This window comes from Bos javanicus, chromosome 11 (genome assembly GCF_032452875.1).
Source record: "Bos javanicus breed banteng chromosome 11, ARS-OSU_banteng_1.0, whole genome shotgun sequence".
Lineage (NCBI taxonomy): Eukaryota > Metazoa > Chordata > Mammalia > Artiodactyla > Bovidae > Bos > Bos javanicus.
In genome coordinates, this window is record NC_083878.1 from 30,657,262 (window position 1) to 30,671,533 (window position 14,272).

At 39.7% G+C, this 14,272-nt stretch overlaps 1 protein-coding gene across 3 annotated transcripts in view; it reads left to right on the top strand.

Moving 5' to 3' along the window:
* PPP1R21 (protein phosphatase 1 regulatory subunit 21) overlaps positions 1-14,272 on the top strand; it is a 78,504-nt gene that overhangs the window by 18,800 nt on the left and 45,432 nt on the right. For all 3 annotated transcript variants that reach the window (XM_061432303.1, XM_061432302.1, XM_061432304.1), the window contains 7 exons: positions 5,042-5,143; positions 6,400-6,564; positions 7,125-7,183; positions 8,364-8,458; positions 11,078-11,130; positions 11,610-11,759; positions 14,104-14,205. In XM_061432303.1, coding sequence (XP_061288287.1) covers positions 5,042-5,143; positions 6,400-6,564; positions 7,125-7,183; positions 8,364-8,458; positions 11,078-11,130; positions 11,610-11,759; positions 14,104-14,205 — 726 coding nt within the window. The remainder of the gene's footprint in view (positions 1-5,041; positions 5,144-6,399; positions 6,565-7,124; positions 7,184-8,363; positions 8,459-11,077; positions 11,131-11,609; positions 11,760-14,103; positions 14,206-14,272) is intronic.

The following is a 14,272-nucleotide window of genomic DNA, read 5'->3' on the forward strand; positions in this document are numbered from 1 at the left end:
TTCTCCAGAGTGGTAATTTTTCAGGTAAGTGGGGAACAGTTCAGTTTAGTCACTCAGTTGTGTCTGACTCTTTGTGACCCCATGAACTACTGCACGCCAGGCTTCCCTGTCCATCACCAACTCCTGAAGCTAACTCAAACTCATGTCCATTGAGTTGGTGATGCCATCCAACCATCGCATTCTCTGTCATACCCTTCTCTGCCTGCCTTCAATCTTTCCCAGCATCAGGGTCTTTTCAAGTGAGTCAGTTTTTCATATCAGGAAGCCAAAGTATTGCAGTTTCAGCTTCAGCATCAGTCCTTCCAATGAATATTCTGGACGGATTTCCTTCAGGATGGACTGGTTGGATCGCCTTGCAGTGCAATAGACGCTTGAGAATCTTCTCCAACACGACAGTTGAAAAGCATCAATTCTTCAGCATTCAGCTTTCTTTATAGTCCAACTCTCACATCCATACATGACTACTAGAAAAACCATAGCTGTGACTAGACAGACCTTTGCTGGCAAAGTAATGTCTCTGCTTTTTAATATGCTATCTAGGTTGGTCATAGCTTTTCTTCCAAGAAGTAAGCATCTTTTAATTTCATGGCTGCAGTTACCATCTGCAGTGATTTTGGAGCCCAAGAAAATAAAGTCTCTCACTGTTTCTATTGTTTCCCCATCTATCTGCCATGAAGTGATGAGACCAGATGCCATGATCTTAGTTTTCTGAATGTTGAGTTTTAAGCCAACTTCACTCTCCTCTTTCACTTTCCTCAAGAGGCTCTTTAGTTCTTTGCTTTCTGCCACAAGGGTGGTGTCATCTGCATATCTGAATTTATTGATATTTCTCCCGGCAATCTTGATTCCAGCTTGTGCTTTATCCAATCCGGCATTTCTCACAATGTACTCTGCATAGAAGTTAAATAAGCAGGGTGACAGTATGCAGCCTTGACATACTCCTTTCCTGATTTGGAACTAGTCTGTTGTTCCATGTCCAGTTCTAATTATTGATTCCTGACCTGCATACAGATTTCTCAAGAGACAGGTCACGTGTTCTGGTATTCCCATCTCCTTCAGAATTTTCCACAGTTTATTATGATCCACACAGTCAAAGGCTTTGGCATAGTTAATAAAGCAGAAATAGATGTTTTTCTGGAACTCTCTTGCTTTTTCAATGATCCAGCAGATGTTGGCACTTTAATCTGTGGTTCCTCTGCCTTTTCTAAAACCAGCTTGAACATCAGGAAGTTCACAGTTCACGTATTGCTGAAGCCTGGATTGGAGAATTCTGAGCATTACTTTACTAGTGTGTGAGATGAGTGCAGTTGTGCAGTAGTTTGAGCATTCTTTGGCATTGCCTTTCTTTGGGATTGGAATGAAAACTGACCTTTTCTAGTCCTGTGGCCACTGACATGTTGCTAATTTTGTCACATGTTTTCTAAATTTGCTGACATGTTGAGGGCAGCACTTTAACAGCATCATCTTTTAGGATTTGAAATTGCTCGACTAGAATTCCATCACCTCCACTAGCTTTGTTTGTGGTGATGCTTTCTAAGGCCCACTTTGTTCACATTCCAGGATGTCTGGCTCTAGATAAGTGGTCACACCATCATTGTTATCTGGGTTGTGAAGATCTTTTTTGTATAGTTCTTCTGTGTATTCCTGCCACCTCTTCTTAATATCTTCTGCTTCTGTTAGGTCCATACCATTTCTGTCCTTTACTGTGCCCATCTTTGCATGAAATGTGCCCTTGGTGTCTCTAATTTACTTGAAAAGGTCTCTAGTCTTTCCCATTCTATTGTTTTCCTCTATTTCTTTGCATTGATCAGTGAGGAAGGCTTTCTTATCTCTCCTTGCTGTTCTTTGGAACTGTGCATTCAAATGGGTATATCTTTCCTTTTTTCTTTGCCTTTAGCTTCTCTTCTCAGCTATTTGTAAGGCCTCCTCAGACAACTATTTTGCCTTTTTGCATTTCTTTTTCTTGGGGATGATCTTGATCATTGCCTCCTATACAGTGTCACGAACATCTGTCCATAGTTTTTCAGGCACTCTGTCTATCAGATCTAATTCCTTGTATCTATTTGTCACTTCCACTCTATAATCGTAAGGGATTTGATTTAGGTTATAAAGCTCAACATTCAGAAAACTAAGATCATGGCATCTGGTCCCATCACTTCATGGGAAGTAGATGCGGAAACAATGGAAACAGTGTCAGACTTTATTTTTTTGGGCTCCAAAATCACTGCAGATGGTGATTGCAGCCATGAAATTAAAGGACGCATACTCCTTGGAAGGAAAGTTATGACCAACCTAGATAGCATATTAAAAAGCGGAGACATTACTTTGCCAACAAAGGTCCGTCTGGTCAAAGCTATGGTTTTTCCAGTGGTCATGTATGGATGTGAGAATTGGACTGTGATAAAAGCTGAGCGCCGAAGAATTGATGCTTTTGAACTGTGGTGTTGGAGAAGACTCTTGAGAGTCCCTTGGACTGCAAGGAGATCCAACCAGTCCATTCTAAAGGAGATTAGTCCTGGGTGTTCTTTGGAAGGCCTGATGTTAAAGCTGAAACTTCAATACTTAGGCTACCTCATGCGAAGAGTTGACTCATTGGAAAAGACTCTGATGCTGGGAAGGATTGGGGTCAAGGGATTGAGGAGAAGGGGACAACAGAAGATGTGATGGCTGGATGGCATCACTGACTCGATGGACATGAGTTTGAGTGAACTCCGGGAGTTGGTGATGGACAGGGAGGCCTGGTGTGCTGCAATTCATGGGGATTGCAAAGAGTCGGATACGACTGAACGACTGAACTGAACTGAACTGAATGGTCTAGTGGTTTTCCCTACTTTATTCAATTTAAGTCTGATATTGGCAATAAGGAGTTCATCATCTGAGCCACAGTCATCTCCCAGTCTTGTTTTTGCTGACTATATAGAGTTTCTCCATCTTTGACTGCAAAGAATATAATCAGTCTGATTTCAGTATTGACCATCTGGCAATGTCCATGTGTAGAATGGGAGTGTCATTGGCAGAGGCTGTTTGCTATGACCAGCGTGTTCTCTTGGCAAAACTCTGTTAGCCTTTACCCTGCTTCATTCTGTACTCCAAGACCAAATTTGCCTCTTACTCTAGGTATCTCTTGACTTCCTACTTTTGCATTCCAGTCCCCTCTAATGAAAAGGACATCTTTTTTGGGTGTTAGTTCTAGAAGGTCTTGAAGGTTTTCATAGAACCGTTCAACTTTCAGCTTCTTCAGCATTAGTGGTTGGAGCCTAGACTTGGATTACCCTGATACTGAATGGTTTGCCTTGGAAACGAACAGAGATCATTCTGTCGTTTTTGATTCGTACTCTTGTTAACTATGGCTACTCCATTTCTTTTAAGGGATTCTTGCCCACAGTAGTAGATATAATGGTCGTCTGAGTTAAATTCACCCATTCCAGTCCATTTTAGTTCACTGACTACTAAAATGTCAATGTTCACTCTTGCCATCTCCTGTTTGACTACTTCCTTTTTATCTTGAAATTGGAACAGAGAGTACAAAACAGATATGTATCAGAATCACTTGGAAAACTTTGTCAAAATACACATGCTGTGGAAATTCTGGAAGACGCTTGGGGAGGGGAAATAGCCATCTGTATTTCATCCCCAGGTTAATGAGATCCTCTCTCAGGGGTGTTTCAGTAGATTTAGGTGTAATTACTTCTGAATTAGTTTTAATAAAAACTTTCCAAATTTGGAATTACTGAACAACCAGAATATGTCATTCAGCAGTGTTCCTTGTGTGAATGTATGTCTTGTGTTCACATTTGGTGTTTATGTATTTGTTTATTACATAGCTGCTCCATTTTCAGAGGGCCTTCTAATCGTGGGTTCACGTTGGATCAGTAAGTGACTTCATTTTAAGTGAGGGGTGAAGTACAAGAAAGGCAGAGGAGGGTGGTGACTGATGTCTGAACAGTTTCATTGTTAGGCTGTCCCTTGAATAGTGTCATTTCTGTGTGTATTCCATGAAAACAAATGTTCATTATTGGCTCTTAAATAGTGCTATTCTTCTATGTAGAAAAAGTTAATATTGATATAAGGGCAAAAGGAATGTATTTTTGGTAGTTTTGTGCTTTTTTCCTTCTATTTATTTGTAATAGCTTTATCTTGTATTTTTATTTTATTTTATTTTTAAACTTTACAAATGTATTAGTTTTGCCAAATATCAAAATGAATCTGCCACAGGTATACATGTGTTCCCCATCCTGAACCCTCCTCCCTCCTCCCTCCCCATACCATCCCTCTGGGTCGTCCCAGTGCACTAGCCCCAAGCATCCAGTATCATGTATCGAACCTGGACTGGGAACTCATTTCATACATGATATTGTACATGTTTCAATGCCATTCTCCCAAATCTTCCCACCCTCTCCCTCTGCAGCAGAGTCCATAAGACTGTTCTATACATCAGTGTTTCTTTTGCTGTCTCGTACACAGGCTTATTGTTAGCATCTTTCTAAATTCCATATATATGCGTTAGTATACTGTATTGGTGTTTTTCTTTCTGGCTTACTTCACTCTGTAATAATAGGCTGTATTTTTTAAAATTGGAAATGTATGTGAACTTTTGTATAAATGTAGTTTTGTGAATGCTGTTAATTCCTTAAAGGAGTTTAACAACTCAGACTCATGGAATTGCTAAAACTGTCATTTTTTAAACCGGGAGATCAATTGTTAAAATGATATTTATTAACATATTTATGTTGCTGACTTTCTGGATCTACTCTGTCTTCTAGCACAACTACTCCCAAATTCATCTGCAAAGAATAGTGAGCCTTATCTGTTCTTTTTTTCCTCTCTCTTTTAAGCTTTTCTGCTCATTGCAGTATTTGCATTTCCAACTTATATCACATAGGAAAAGTTAAATGATGGACTGTACACCTTTTGCAGGATTGTTTGACAGCCGTGAACACATAGAAGAGACAAGCTACTAAGGTGATAGAAAATCTGTGTACCTTAGAATGTTTCTCTAAAGGGTGACAGTTATGTGGACATAACTTATTCTTTCCATCAGAAAAGTGGAGAATCTTCTTCTCAGTTGAGTCAAGAGCAGAAGAGTGTCTTTGATGAAGACCTGCAAAAGAAGATAGAAGAGAATGAACGGTTGCATATACAAGTGAGAAAATCTTCTATTTTTCCGTATGAGTTAAAAAATGGGTTGTATGATCTGGAATGTGGAAAAAACAACCCAGGATAGAGTATTTTATATATGGGTAGGTGTTTTAACGTTTCTTGTGGTTGGTGGGTATGTACGTCACTGTCGTTCATTCGTTTCTAAGATCTCACATTTTAATACGGATGTGTGCTTTGAATATGCACTTGTTCAGAGAACAGCTGAATAGCTTTATATGTTAGTGATACAGAAGTATAATGGGGACTCTTCCTTTTATATAGGACATGTTTAGATGGATTATTTAGATGGGGCTTATCATTTTAATTTGTGACAGTTGGTTTTTGTCTGTTTCCCTTTTAGTCTGTAAGGTCTCACTAGGGTACAGACCATGTCACTTTTTCTGCCCAGCCTCAGAACGGCCTCACTCATGGCACGCCTTCAGATATTTATGGAATGTTGAGTAATCAATGTCTACTCCAAAACAGTCAGCATATTTTAAGAGTCATAGTATAGTGTATTCAACTCTGCCTCCTGTTTTTTCTTGTGTGAAATGGTGAGCATAATCAAACAGTGGAAAATAAATTTTCATTCTTAGTGTTTGAAAATGTTTACAAAATGAACTTTTGACCTCATGAATTTTGTGTGAAGTAGTCATAATTCTTAATTACTGTTGAATTCTCATTGGGCTTCCCTGATAGCTCGGTTGGTAAAGAATCCACCTGCAATGCAGGAGATCCTGGTTCATTTCCTGAGTCAGGAAGATCTGTTGGAGAAGGGATAGGCTAGGATTCTCATTAAGGAAAGGAGCTTTACATTACACAGGAGTATGTTATACAGGAGTAACATCTGTTTGAATTTTGATTATTTAATTGTAGAAGTTCGCATAACAGTATAGCAAGAGTTGTGCTCAACTGGTCAGTTGAGTTAGTTCTCCGTGTGCCAGAGGTAGGTTGAAATAGAAGTCCATGAGATAGGTTGGGGAAGAAATGTAGGCTTTGAAGTCTGTTTGTGCCTGTGAAACAGTTGATAGTTAGGTAGCCCCTTGAAGCTTCAGGTTCCCCATCTGTAAAGGAGGGTCTGCAAGTAACACCGCCTCTGACCTACTGTGAGGATCCAGTGAGCTCTTGCCTGTGCAGTTTCGCACACTGAGCATATGGAACCTTATGGAAGTCACTCAATGATCAGTCACTGCCATTGTTTGCTCTTCATTTGTGTGTATGAGGAGGTTCTGAGAAGAAGACGTGATCTTTTCTTTTCAGTTTTTTGAAGCTGATGAGCAGCACAAGCACGTGGAAGCGGAGCTGAGAAGTCGGCTGTCCACTCTGGAAATGGAGGCGGCTCAGCACCAGGCCGTGGTCGATGGCCTGACGCGGAAGTACATGGAGACCATCGAGAAACTGCAGAACGACAAGGCTAAACTAGAGGTAAGCCCCACTGTTGGTGAGAGCTTGTTCAGAAATAGTCTGGGCTTTTGTAAATCGTCTACCTGCTTTGGAGAACAGAAGTTAGGCACTCAAGGCAGGACTGCAGCCTACAGTGTCTACTCAGCGTGTTGTCATCTGTGGCCTGATTCATCTGCTTTTCTTTTTTTCTCACGGACAGATATGCATATAATTTTGGCTAATAGTGGTTGTCATACCACATTTCTAGCAAACAGAACACAGTTTCAAATGAATAGCTATATAAAATTTATAGGGGAAAACCAAAAAGAAAAAAGAGTAGAAAAAATTTTTCACCACTTCCAGGATTTCAAAATGGAAAGCCAAGGAATATAGTTTGGCATAGTTTATTTTTTATTTTTAAAAATTTTATTGGAATATAGTTGATATACAATGTTGTCTTAGTTTCAAGTGTTCAGCAAAGTGATTCAGTTATACATATACATATAGTCATTCTTTTTCAGATTTTTTTCCCCATATAAGTTATTACAGACCATTGAGTAGAGTTCCCTGTGCTATGCTTTTCTTTTCCTTCTAAAATTTAGGTAAAATCTCAGACTCTAGAAAAGGAGGCCAAGGAATGTCGACTTCGGACAGAAGAATGGTATGTGGAAATGTGAATTCCAAGGGGCCCTGAAGTGAGAATCAGAAGACCTGAATTTTGGTTTAGCAGCTTCTCTGTCTCAATTTTCTCACATTTGCAGTGAGACAGAAGTAGGTCATTTCTAGGGGCCTTTTCAGTTCTTTTATCTCTGGGACCTTAAAAATTCTTGGCAGAGTGGCTTGTGCAGCAGTCCTCAGCCTGCAGATGTTCTGGCGTGGCAGATACCATTCTGGGGCGCCTGCACTGAGGACTGGGTGCTTTCTGGGGCAGACTACTCTAAAGAGACGGTCTTCTCATAGTCCAAGGCAGGAAAACTGACTGTTGATCGTGGTGTTAGCCTTTTAATGTTTAGTTGCTAAGTCGTGTCTGACTCTTTGAGACCCCAGGGACTGTAGCCCGCCAGGCTCCTCCACCCATGGGATTTCCCAGGCGAGAATACTGGAGTGGTTTGCCATTTCCTTCTCCAGGGGATCTTCCTGACTCAGGGATTGAACTCACATGTCCTATGTCTCCTGCATGTAGGCAGATTCTTTACTGCTGAGCCACTAGGGAAGCCCAACATTTTAATAAAATGGTACCTTTTAAATAAAATGAGGTTGTGTAATCTAATGTGGAGATATTTACCTGTTAAAATATTACTTATCTCTGGATGATAAGAGCATGTGCCAACATTTATTTGATAAATGACATATTTTAGGTTTTGATAGGATCAATCAAGTGAAGTTCTTCAATTTAGTTGTACTGAAAATGCATGATGTACCTATACTCTTAATTGAATCAAAACCAAAAATGATCAGATTTTGAGCTCAAGGTAAAAATCTGCTATAATACTTTAAAAAATTTTACTGTTATACTTGAACAAATACTTGTGTTATAAAGAGAAAAATCTATGAGTTTGAAATGGCTCTAAGATGATTTTGAGCTTGGGGAAATAAACTTAAAATTGTATAAGATAGTGGGACTGTGATAAATTCTTTGCAACTTCCAGTTATTCAGCAGGAGTCTCAAGGGCTTTAAAATCAAGACTTAGTATTTTTCTTATCTTCTTTTTTTTTTTAAACAACTCTCTACTACCAAGGGTATACAGATGTCAGATAAGCCTGTCAGTCTGAAAGCCTGATACCAGCTATTGAGGTAACATGCAAATGTTGATCATATGACTTTGTATTTTTTCTTTCAGTCAGTTACAGTTAAAGAATCTTCATGAAGATTTGTCAAGTAGATTAGAAGAATCTTTATCAATCATCAGTGAGAAAGTACCTTTTAATGATACAAGTAGGTATTATGTATAGTTTTCCATTATTTGCAACTCTGAACTTCTTTAGGATAGCCATCTTATTAAAATAGTTTCTAATGTACTTGGCTGAAAACCTCTCTCGCCCAACAGAGGGTTGCTTTCTTTTTGTCCTTTTGATCAGCTTTCACCCTCATGTCTCATAGGGAGATTTTTAAGTTGTCACATAACTATTCTGAAGCTAGTCTTCTTGGAAAAAGCCCAAAGCTACATTTTTCAATTGCATGTATTTAACATATCCCAACGTGAAAACCAGCCTGTGCACATAAAGTACCTGAATACTTGTACAAGAAATGCTGATCACAATGGACGGCAAGGTGGAAGAGGAGTAAGGGGATGGGTGGGAGGTGAATCTTCTCTGTCAGATATCTCCTGCCCTTTGGACAATGCGCAGCGCTAGTTCCAGAGCTGACTTGGGTATGCCTGCTTCCCCCTCATCCTGGGAAGGCTCTGGTAATTTACATAACCAAGAGCACCAAAGAGAACTTTAAAAAAAAATTGACTTCTGTGTATGTGTTTGAAAGTGTTAGTCACTTTGTCGTGTTCGACTCTTTTCAACCCCATGGACTGTAGCCCACCAGGCTCCTCTGTCCATTGAACTCACCAGGCAAGAATACTGGAGTGGGTAGCCATTCCCTTCTCCAGGGTAATCTTCCTGACCCAGGGATCAAACCCAGGTCTCCTGCACTACAAGCAGATTCTTACTTTCTGAACTACCAGGGAAGCCCAAGTATTAAGTCAAAATCTTAAAGACAAAGAAAACGGTTTGAAACTTAAATTCAATGTGGTATACATTTTCTTTTTTACAATTATATGATTGAAATTAATTTTTGACTTCTCAATTTTTCTTAGGAAAGACCTAAAAAAAGAGGGAAGAAAAGACAAAAATAGCAGTTTGTTCTAAAACTGAAATCAGCATATGTCATTATCATATCAAAAACCTAAATTCCTCTGAAAACAACACCTGTTACTGCTTTCTACATTAATGTAAATAGTATCAGCATACTTTGATCCACTAGACTTGAATCCTTGACGTTTCATTTGCTCCTTAATCCTTAGTCATCACATTCTAATCATTTCCGTCTGAATCTCTTTGGGTTTATCCTTTCTTTTCCAGTACTAGTTGTCACCCTATTTTAGGTCTTTATCATTTCACAAGTAGAGTTACTACTTTTAGTTCTGAAATATTTAGAGATTATTTGCTGAAGATCTAAATTTTGCATAGGATATGCAAAAATGTATCAGACAAAAATCTCTACCCTCAAGGAATTTATAGTCCAGTAGGGGGAGAATAAGATAGAGAAATATATGAAATATAAGCTAAGTTATTCCATGAAGAACTTCTTGGGGTTTCAGAGGAAGGGTGATTATTGCTGGTGGGATTGTTTGGGGAAACCTTCTGGAAGAAGTGTGCTTTGGGCTGGGCCAGGATGTGAAAGTAGGTTTTATTGGTCAGAGAGGTGAGGGAGAACCAGCCAGGGAATTGCATTGAGTGTGGTATGTAGGATAAAGGTGCTGTCAGGGCCTGGCGGTAGTAATTAGTTAAGTATGACTGGAGGCTAGAGTGGATGGGATGTGGAAGCCAATGATAGGTAAGTTCTGAAAGGGTGGGTGGGACTGGACCCTCAAGTTCAGGGCAGAGGACTTGGGATTTCATTCACAAGGCAGTAGGTTGTTGGAGAAGATTTTAGAAATGTCCCTTTTTAAAGAAAATTATTTATTTATATTTGGCTGTGCTCGGTCTTTACTGCTGCGTGTGCTTTTCTCTAGTTGTGGCGAGTGGGGGCTACTCTCTAGTTGCGCTATGAGGGCTTCTCATTGCAGGGGCTTCTCTTGTTGCAGAGCACAGGCTCTAGGGTGCACAGGCTGCAGTAGCTGCGGCACACGGGCTTAGTTGCTTCTCCCAGGCTCTAGAGCACAGGCTCAGTAGCTCCGAGGCACGTGGGATTCTTCCGGATTAGGGATCGAACCTGTGTCTCCTGCATTGGCAGGCGGATTCTTTACCACTGAGCCACCAGGGAAGCCCTGGAAATGTCTTGATGAGATTTGTGCACTCACTTGGTTAATCTGGCAACAGAGTATAGACTACACTGGAATGGGAGAAGGAGACTGATGCTGTTGTGGTGATAGTCCTGGTGTGCTGGGATGGGGGCTGGAGCCTGAGATGTCAGGAGACGCAAGGAGGCAAGGCAGAGAGAGCAGGCAGTGTGGGGAAAAGACGTGGTGCGGTTGACAGAGATCAGAGAGGCAGATGGGGAGCAGGTTTATGGGAGAGATGAGGAGGTTAACTTGGATGTGGCTTAATAGTCTAACCGATTGGTGTGCATCTCTTTACCTGCTGGTGTGCACATTTGTAAATAAAAGTCTAGAGCTGGGGAGAGAAGCTGATGTTGACCCAGTTGGGATGGATGAGCCCCTCTGTTGGGAATGAGGGTTATAGAGTACAAAGAGGCCTGTGCAGAGTGCACCCCAGTGGTCAGGAAGGGAAGGGGCTGAGTGGAGACGAGCTGGCAAATGGGTGAGCATTTATTATTTCTTAGTTAAGCTCTTTTTCTGTAAATGTAAAAGTGACTTAATGTACATCCATTTTTGTTTTGTAGAATATAGCCAGTATAATGCTCTGAATGTTCCAGTCCACAATAGGAGACATCAGGTAAAGATGAAGTTTTTATTTTCAGTAATGTATATGTCAAACTTTTCAGAAACACCAGTTAGTTGTTTGGGTCTCTGTTTAGTGCACCAAATCATTGCATTTAACTTTTACTTTCTTTTCTCATACATTTAAAAAAATTGTGGAACACGCTATTTTTTGAATTTGTAAATAATACAGATTTTTGCTGTCTCTTGTCTTATAACATTAAAACTGAATTGTGGGATGCACTGATTTTTGTCATACGTTTCTTTTAGGTTGGTGGGCTTTGCACTTTAGGTTAAGTAGAAGAGGTATATTAGCCAATATGGATGGCTTTCTACTTTACTTAGATGGTAGTATTAAAATATAAGTGGGAACAAATGAATTTAAGGCATAATTATTTTAGAGTTCAAATGTTTTCTCCAAAAGCAGACTTAATAAAGTTGTTTGGGCGTAATAACCTGATAGTTGACTTTAACTGTATCTTTCTCATTTTAAAGCTGAAGATGCGGGATATCGCTGGGCAGGCCCTGGCTTTTGTTCAAGATCTTGTCAAGGCTCTTCTGAACTTTCACACCTATACAGAACAGAGGATTCAGATTTTTCCTATTGATTCTGCCATTGACACAATATCTCCATTGAATCAGAAGGTACGTTTAACTCAGGATACCTTTTGTCTGCCCTGAACAAATCTGGAGACTTGCTACTTATTAGACTAGTTCTGTGTTTCAGCCAAGTACTATAGAGGACGTGGGGAGAAACTCTAAGTCATAGTCTTTATCGCCAAGAAACAGGGTAAACATGGAGATTCTTATGAAATGGAATAGTGAGGGATATGTTAGAAGACCTAAGTGTGAATAAGTGGTCAGGGCAGTAAGTGAATATGACGTCATCAAGGAGGGGAGACTGCTGTTGGTGGTAGTGTCTGGAAGACTCTGGTGATTTGACTGGGCTTTGAAAAATGAGCATGGTTTGCATCGGAGGAGAGAAGTGGGGTAGGTGTTTTTTCCCTATAAAACTTTTCACCACAAACCTTTTGAAGTTCATAAAAATTAAAGTTTGAAATGCTCTTTAATATCACCATGGGAAAAAGCTTTCAGATGACTTGGGTAAGGAAGATGGACCTGTAGCATTTTAAGGCAGTTATATTTTCTTTTACGCTTCCTATAATATAAAAGCATTTTCCCCGCCCTGGTTCTTTGTCCATTATTTTATTTTTATTTTTTTGTTTTTGGGGCCTTTTTTGGCCATACCATGCAGCATGTGGGATCTTAGTTTCCCAGCTAGGAATTGAACCTGGGCCCCAGCAGTGAAAGCATTGCGTTTTAACCACTGGACTGCCAGGGAATTCCCACCATTATTTTACTTAGCTTGTTACCATGTTATGCTCACATGGTGAGAATCAAATATGTTAATCATAATGGAAATATTTCATTACTCTGAAGAATTCATATTTTTCTCAGTATTTTACCTTTGGTACTTTTATCTCTGACAGACCCTCTGTGACTTTTCCGTTAAGCCTCTATTATTGAAGATTCAGTAACCATTTGTTAAAAGATGACCAAAGCATTTAGACTTGTTCATAAAATCATAAAGTAGACTTTTATACCTGAGCTTAGAGTTCAACTTATTTTATAGCCCAGAGAGACTGAGTTTCCCAGGGCCATATGTCTGTGTAGCTTGCAGTTGGACTAGTTGAATCACATTTCTGCAAAATGAGACTTTACATTTGTATACACAGAACTCAAAATTTGAGCCATTATACAATATTTAAAAAGCTGAGATATTTCACATGTGAAAAATTAACTTCTTGTTTCTCAATTGTCTCAAAGCTTGGGGGATCTTTTTCTGAATCTGTTCTTCATACTGAATTAGTTCTTCATGAGTATTACAGTATCCATGACAGTTATAAAAGTTTTTATAGTCTCATTTTGATGATAGCTACATTCCTAGAATGTGTTAACCTTGAACATTTTATGCAATGAATATAAGCTGTACTCAAAAGTCTTGTTTTTAAAAAATGAGGTCAGTTCAGTTCAGTTGCTCAGTCGTGTCCAACTCTTTGCAACCCCATGAATTGCAGCACGCCAGGCCTCCCTGTCCATCACCAACTCCCGGAGTTCACTCAAACTCACGCCCATCGAGTTGGTGATGCCATCAAGCCATCTCATCCTCTGTCGTCCCCTTCTCCTCCTGCCCCCAATCCCTCCCAGCATCAGAGTCTTTTCCAATGAGTCAACTCTTCTCATGAGGTGGCCAAAGTACTGGAGTTTCAGCTTTAACATCAGTCCTTCCAAAGAATACCCAGGACTGATCTGCTTTAGAATGGACTGGTTGGATCTCCTTGTAGTCCAAGAGACTCTCAAGAGTCTTCTCCAACACCACAGTTCAAAAGCATCAATTCTTCAGCGCTCAGCCTTCTTCACAGTCCAACTCTCGCATCCATACATGACCACTGGAAAAACCATAGCCTTGACTAGACGGACCTTTGTTGGTAAAGTAATGTCTCTGCTTTTAAATATGCTATCTAGGCTGGTCATAACTTTCCTTCCAAGGAGTAAGCGTCTTTTAATTTCACGGCTGCAATCACCATCTACAGCGATTTATGTAAACACAAAAATCTGTCCTACAGTTTTGACTCAAATATCAAATCTTTTTTTTTTTTTAATATTAACTTGCATCCCTAATGAAGAAGTGGTTGTTTCGGAAAGAAGGCCTATTGGTGGTGTGTTGTTAATAGTATCCCCTCCCCACTTGCCTCATGCCCAGTTGTTAATTATATCATCCGTCTGCTGGTTTGTCACTTTGCCATGGAATGGGCACTTGGGTTTAGTATCTGATATTGTTAGAGGGAACTTTGTGTAAAATTTAGTCAAATTTCCCAAAAAAAAGTTTGCAAAAGTATTAAGGTTTATAACTCAGTGGGTCCATTTACAGATGTTTTGATATCCTTTATTTTCCAGTGACTTAACTCAGAATTCTTCTCCTATTTAGTTCTCACAGTATCTTCATGAAAATGCATCTTACGTCCGCCCTCTTGAGGAAGGAATGCTTCATTTATTTGAAAGTATTACTGAGGATACTGTAACCGTCCTGGTAATTTACTTCTGCTTTACTTCTGGAAGTGGGAGTGCTTCTTTATCAAACAAAATTATTAATCTTG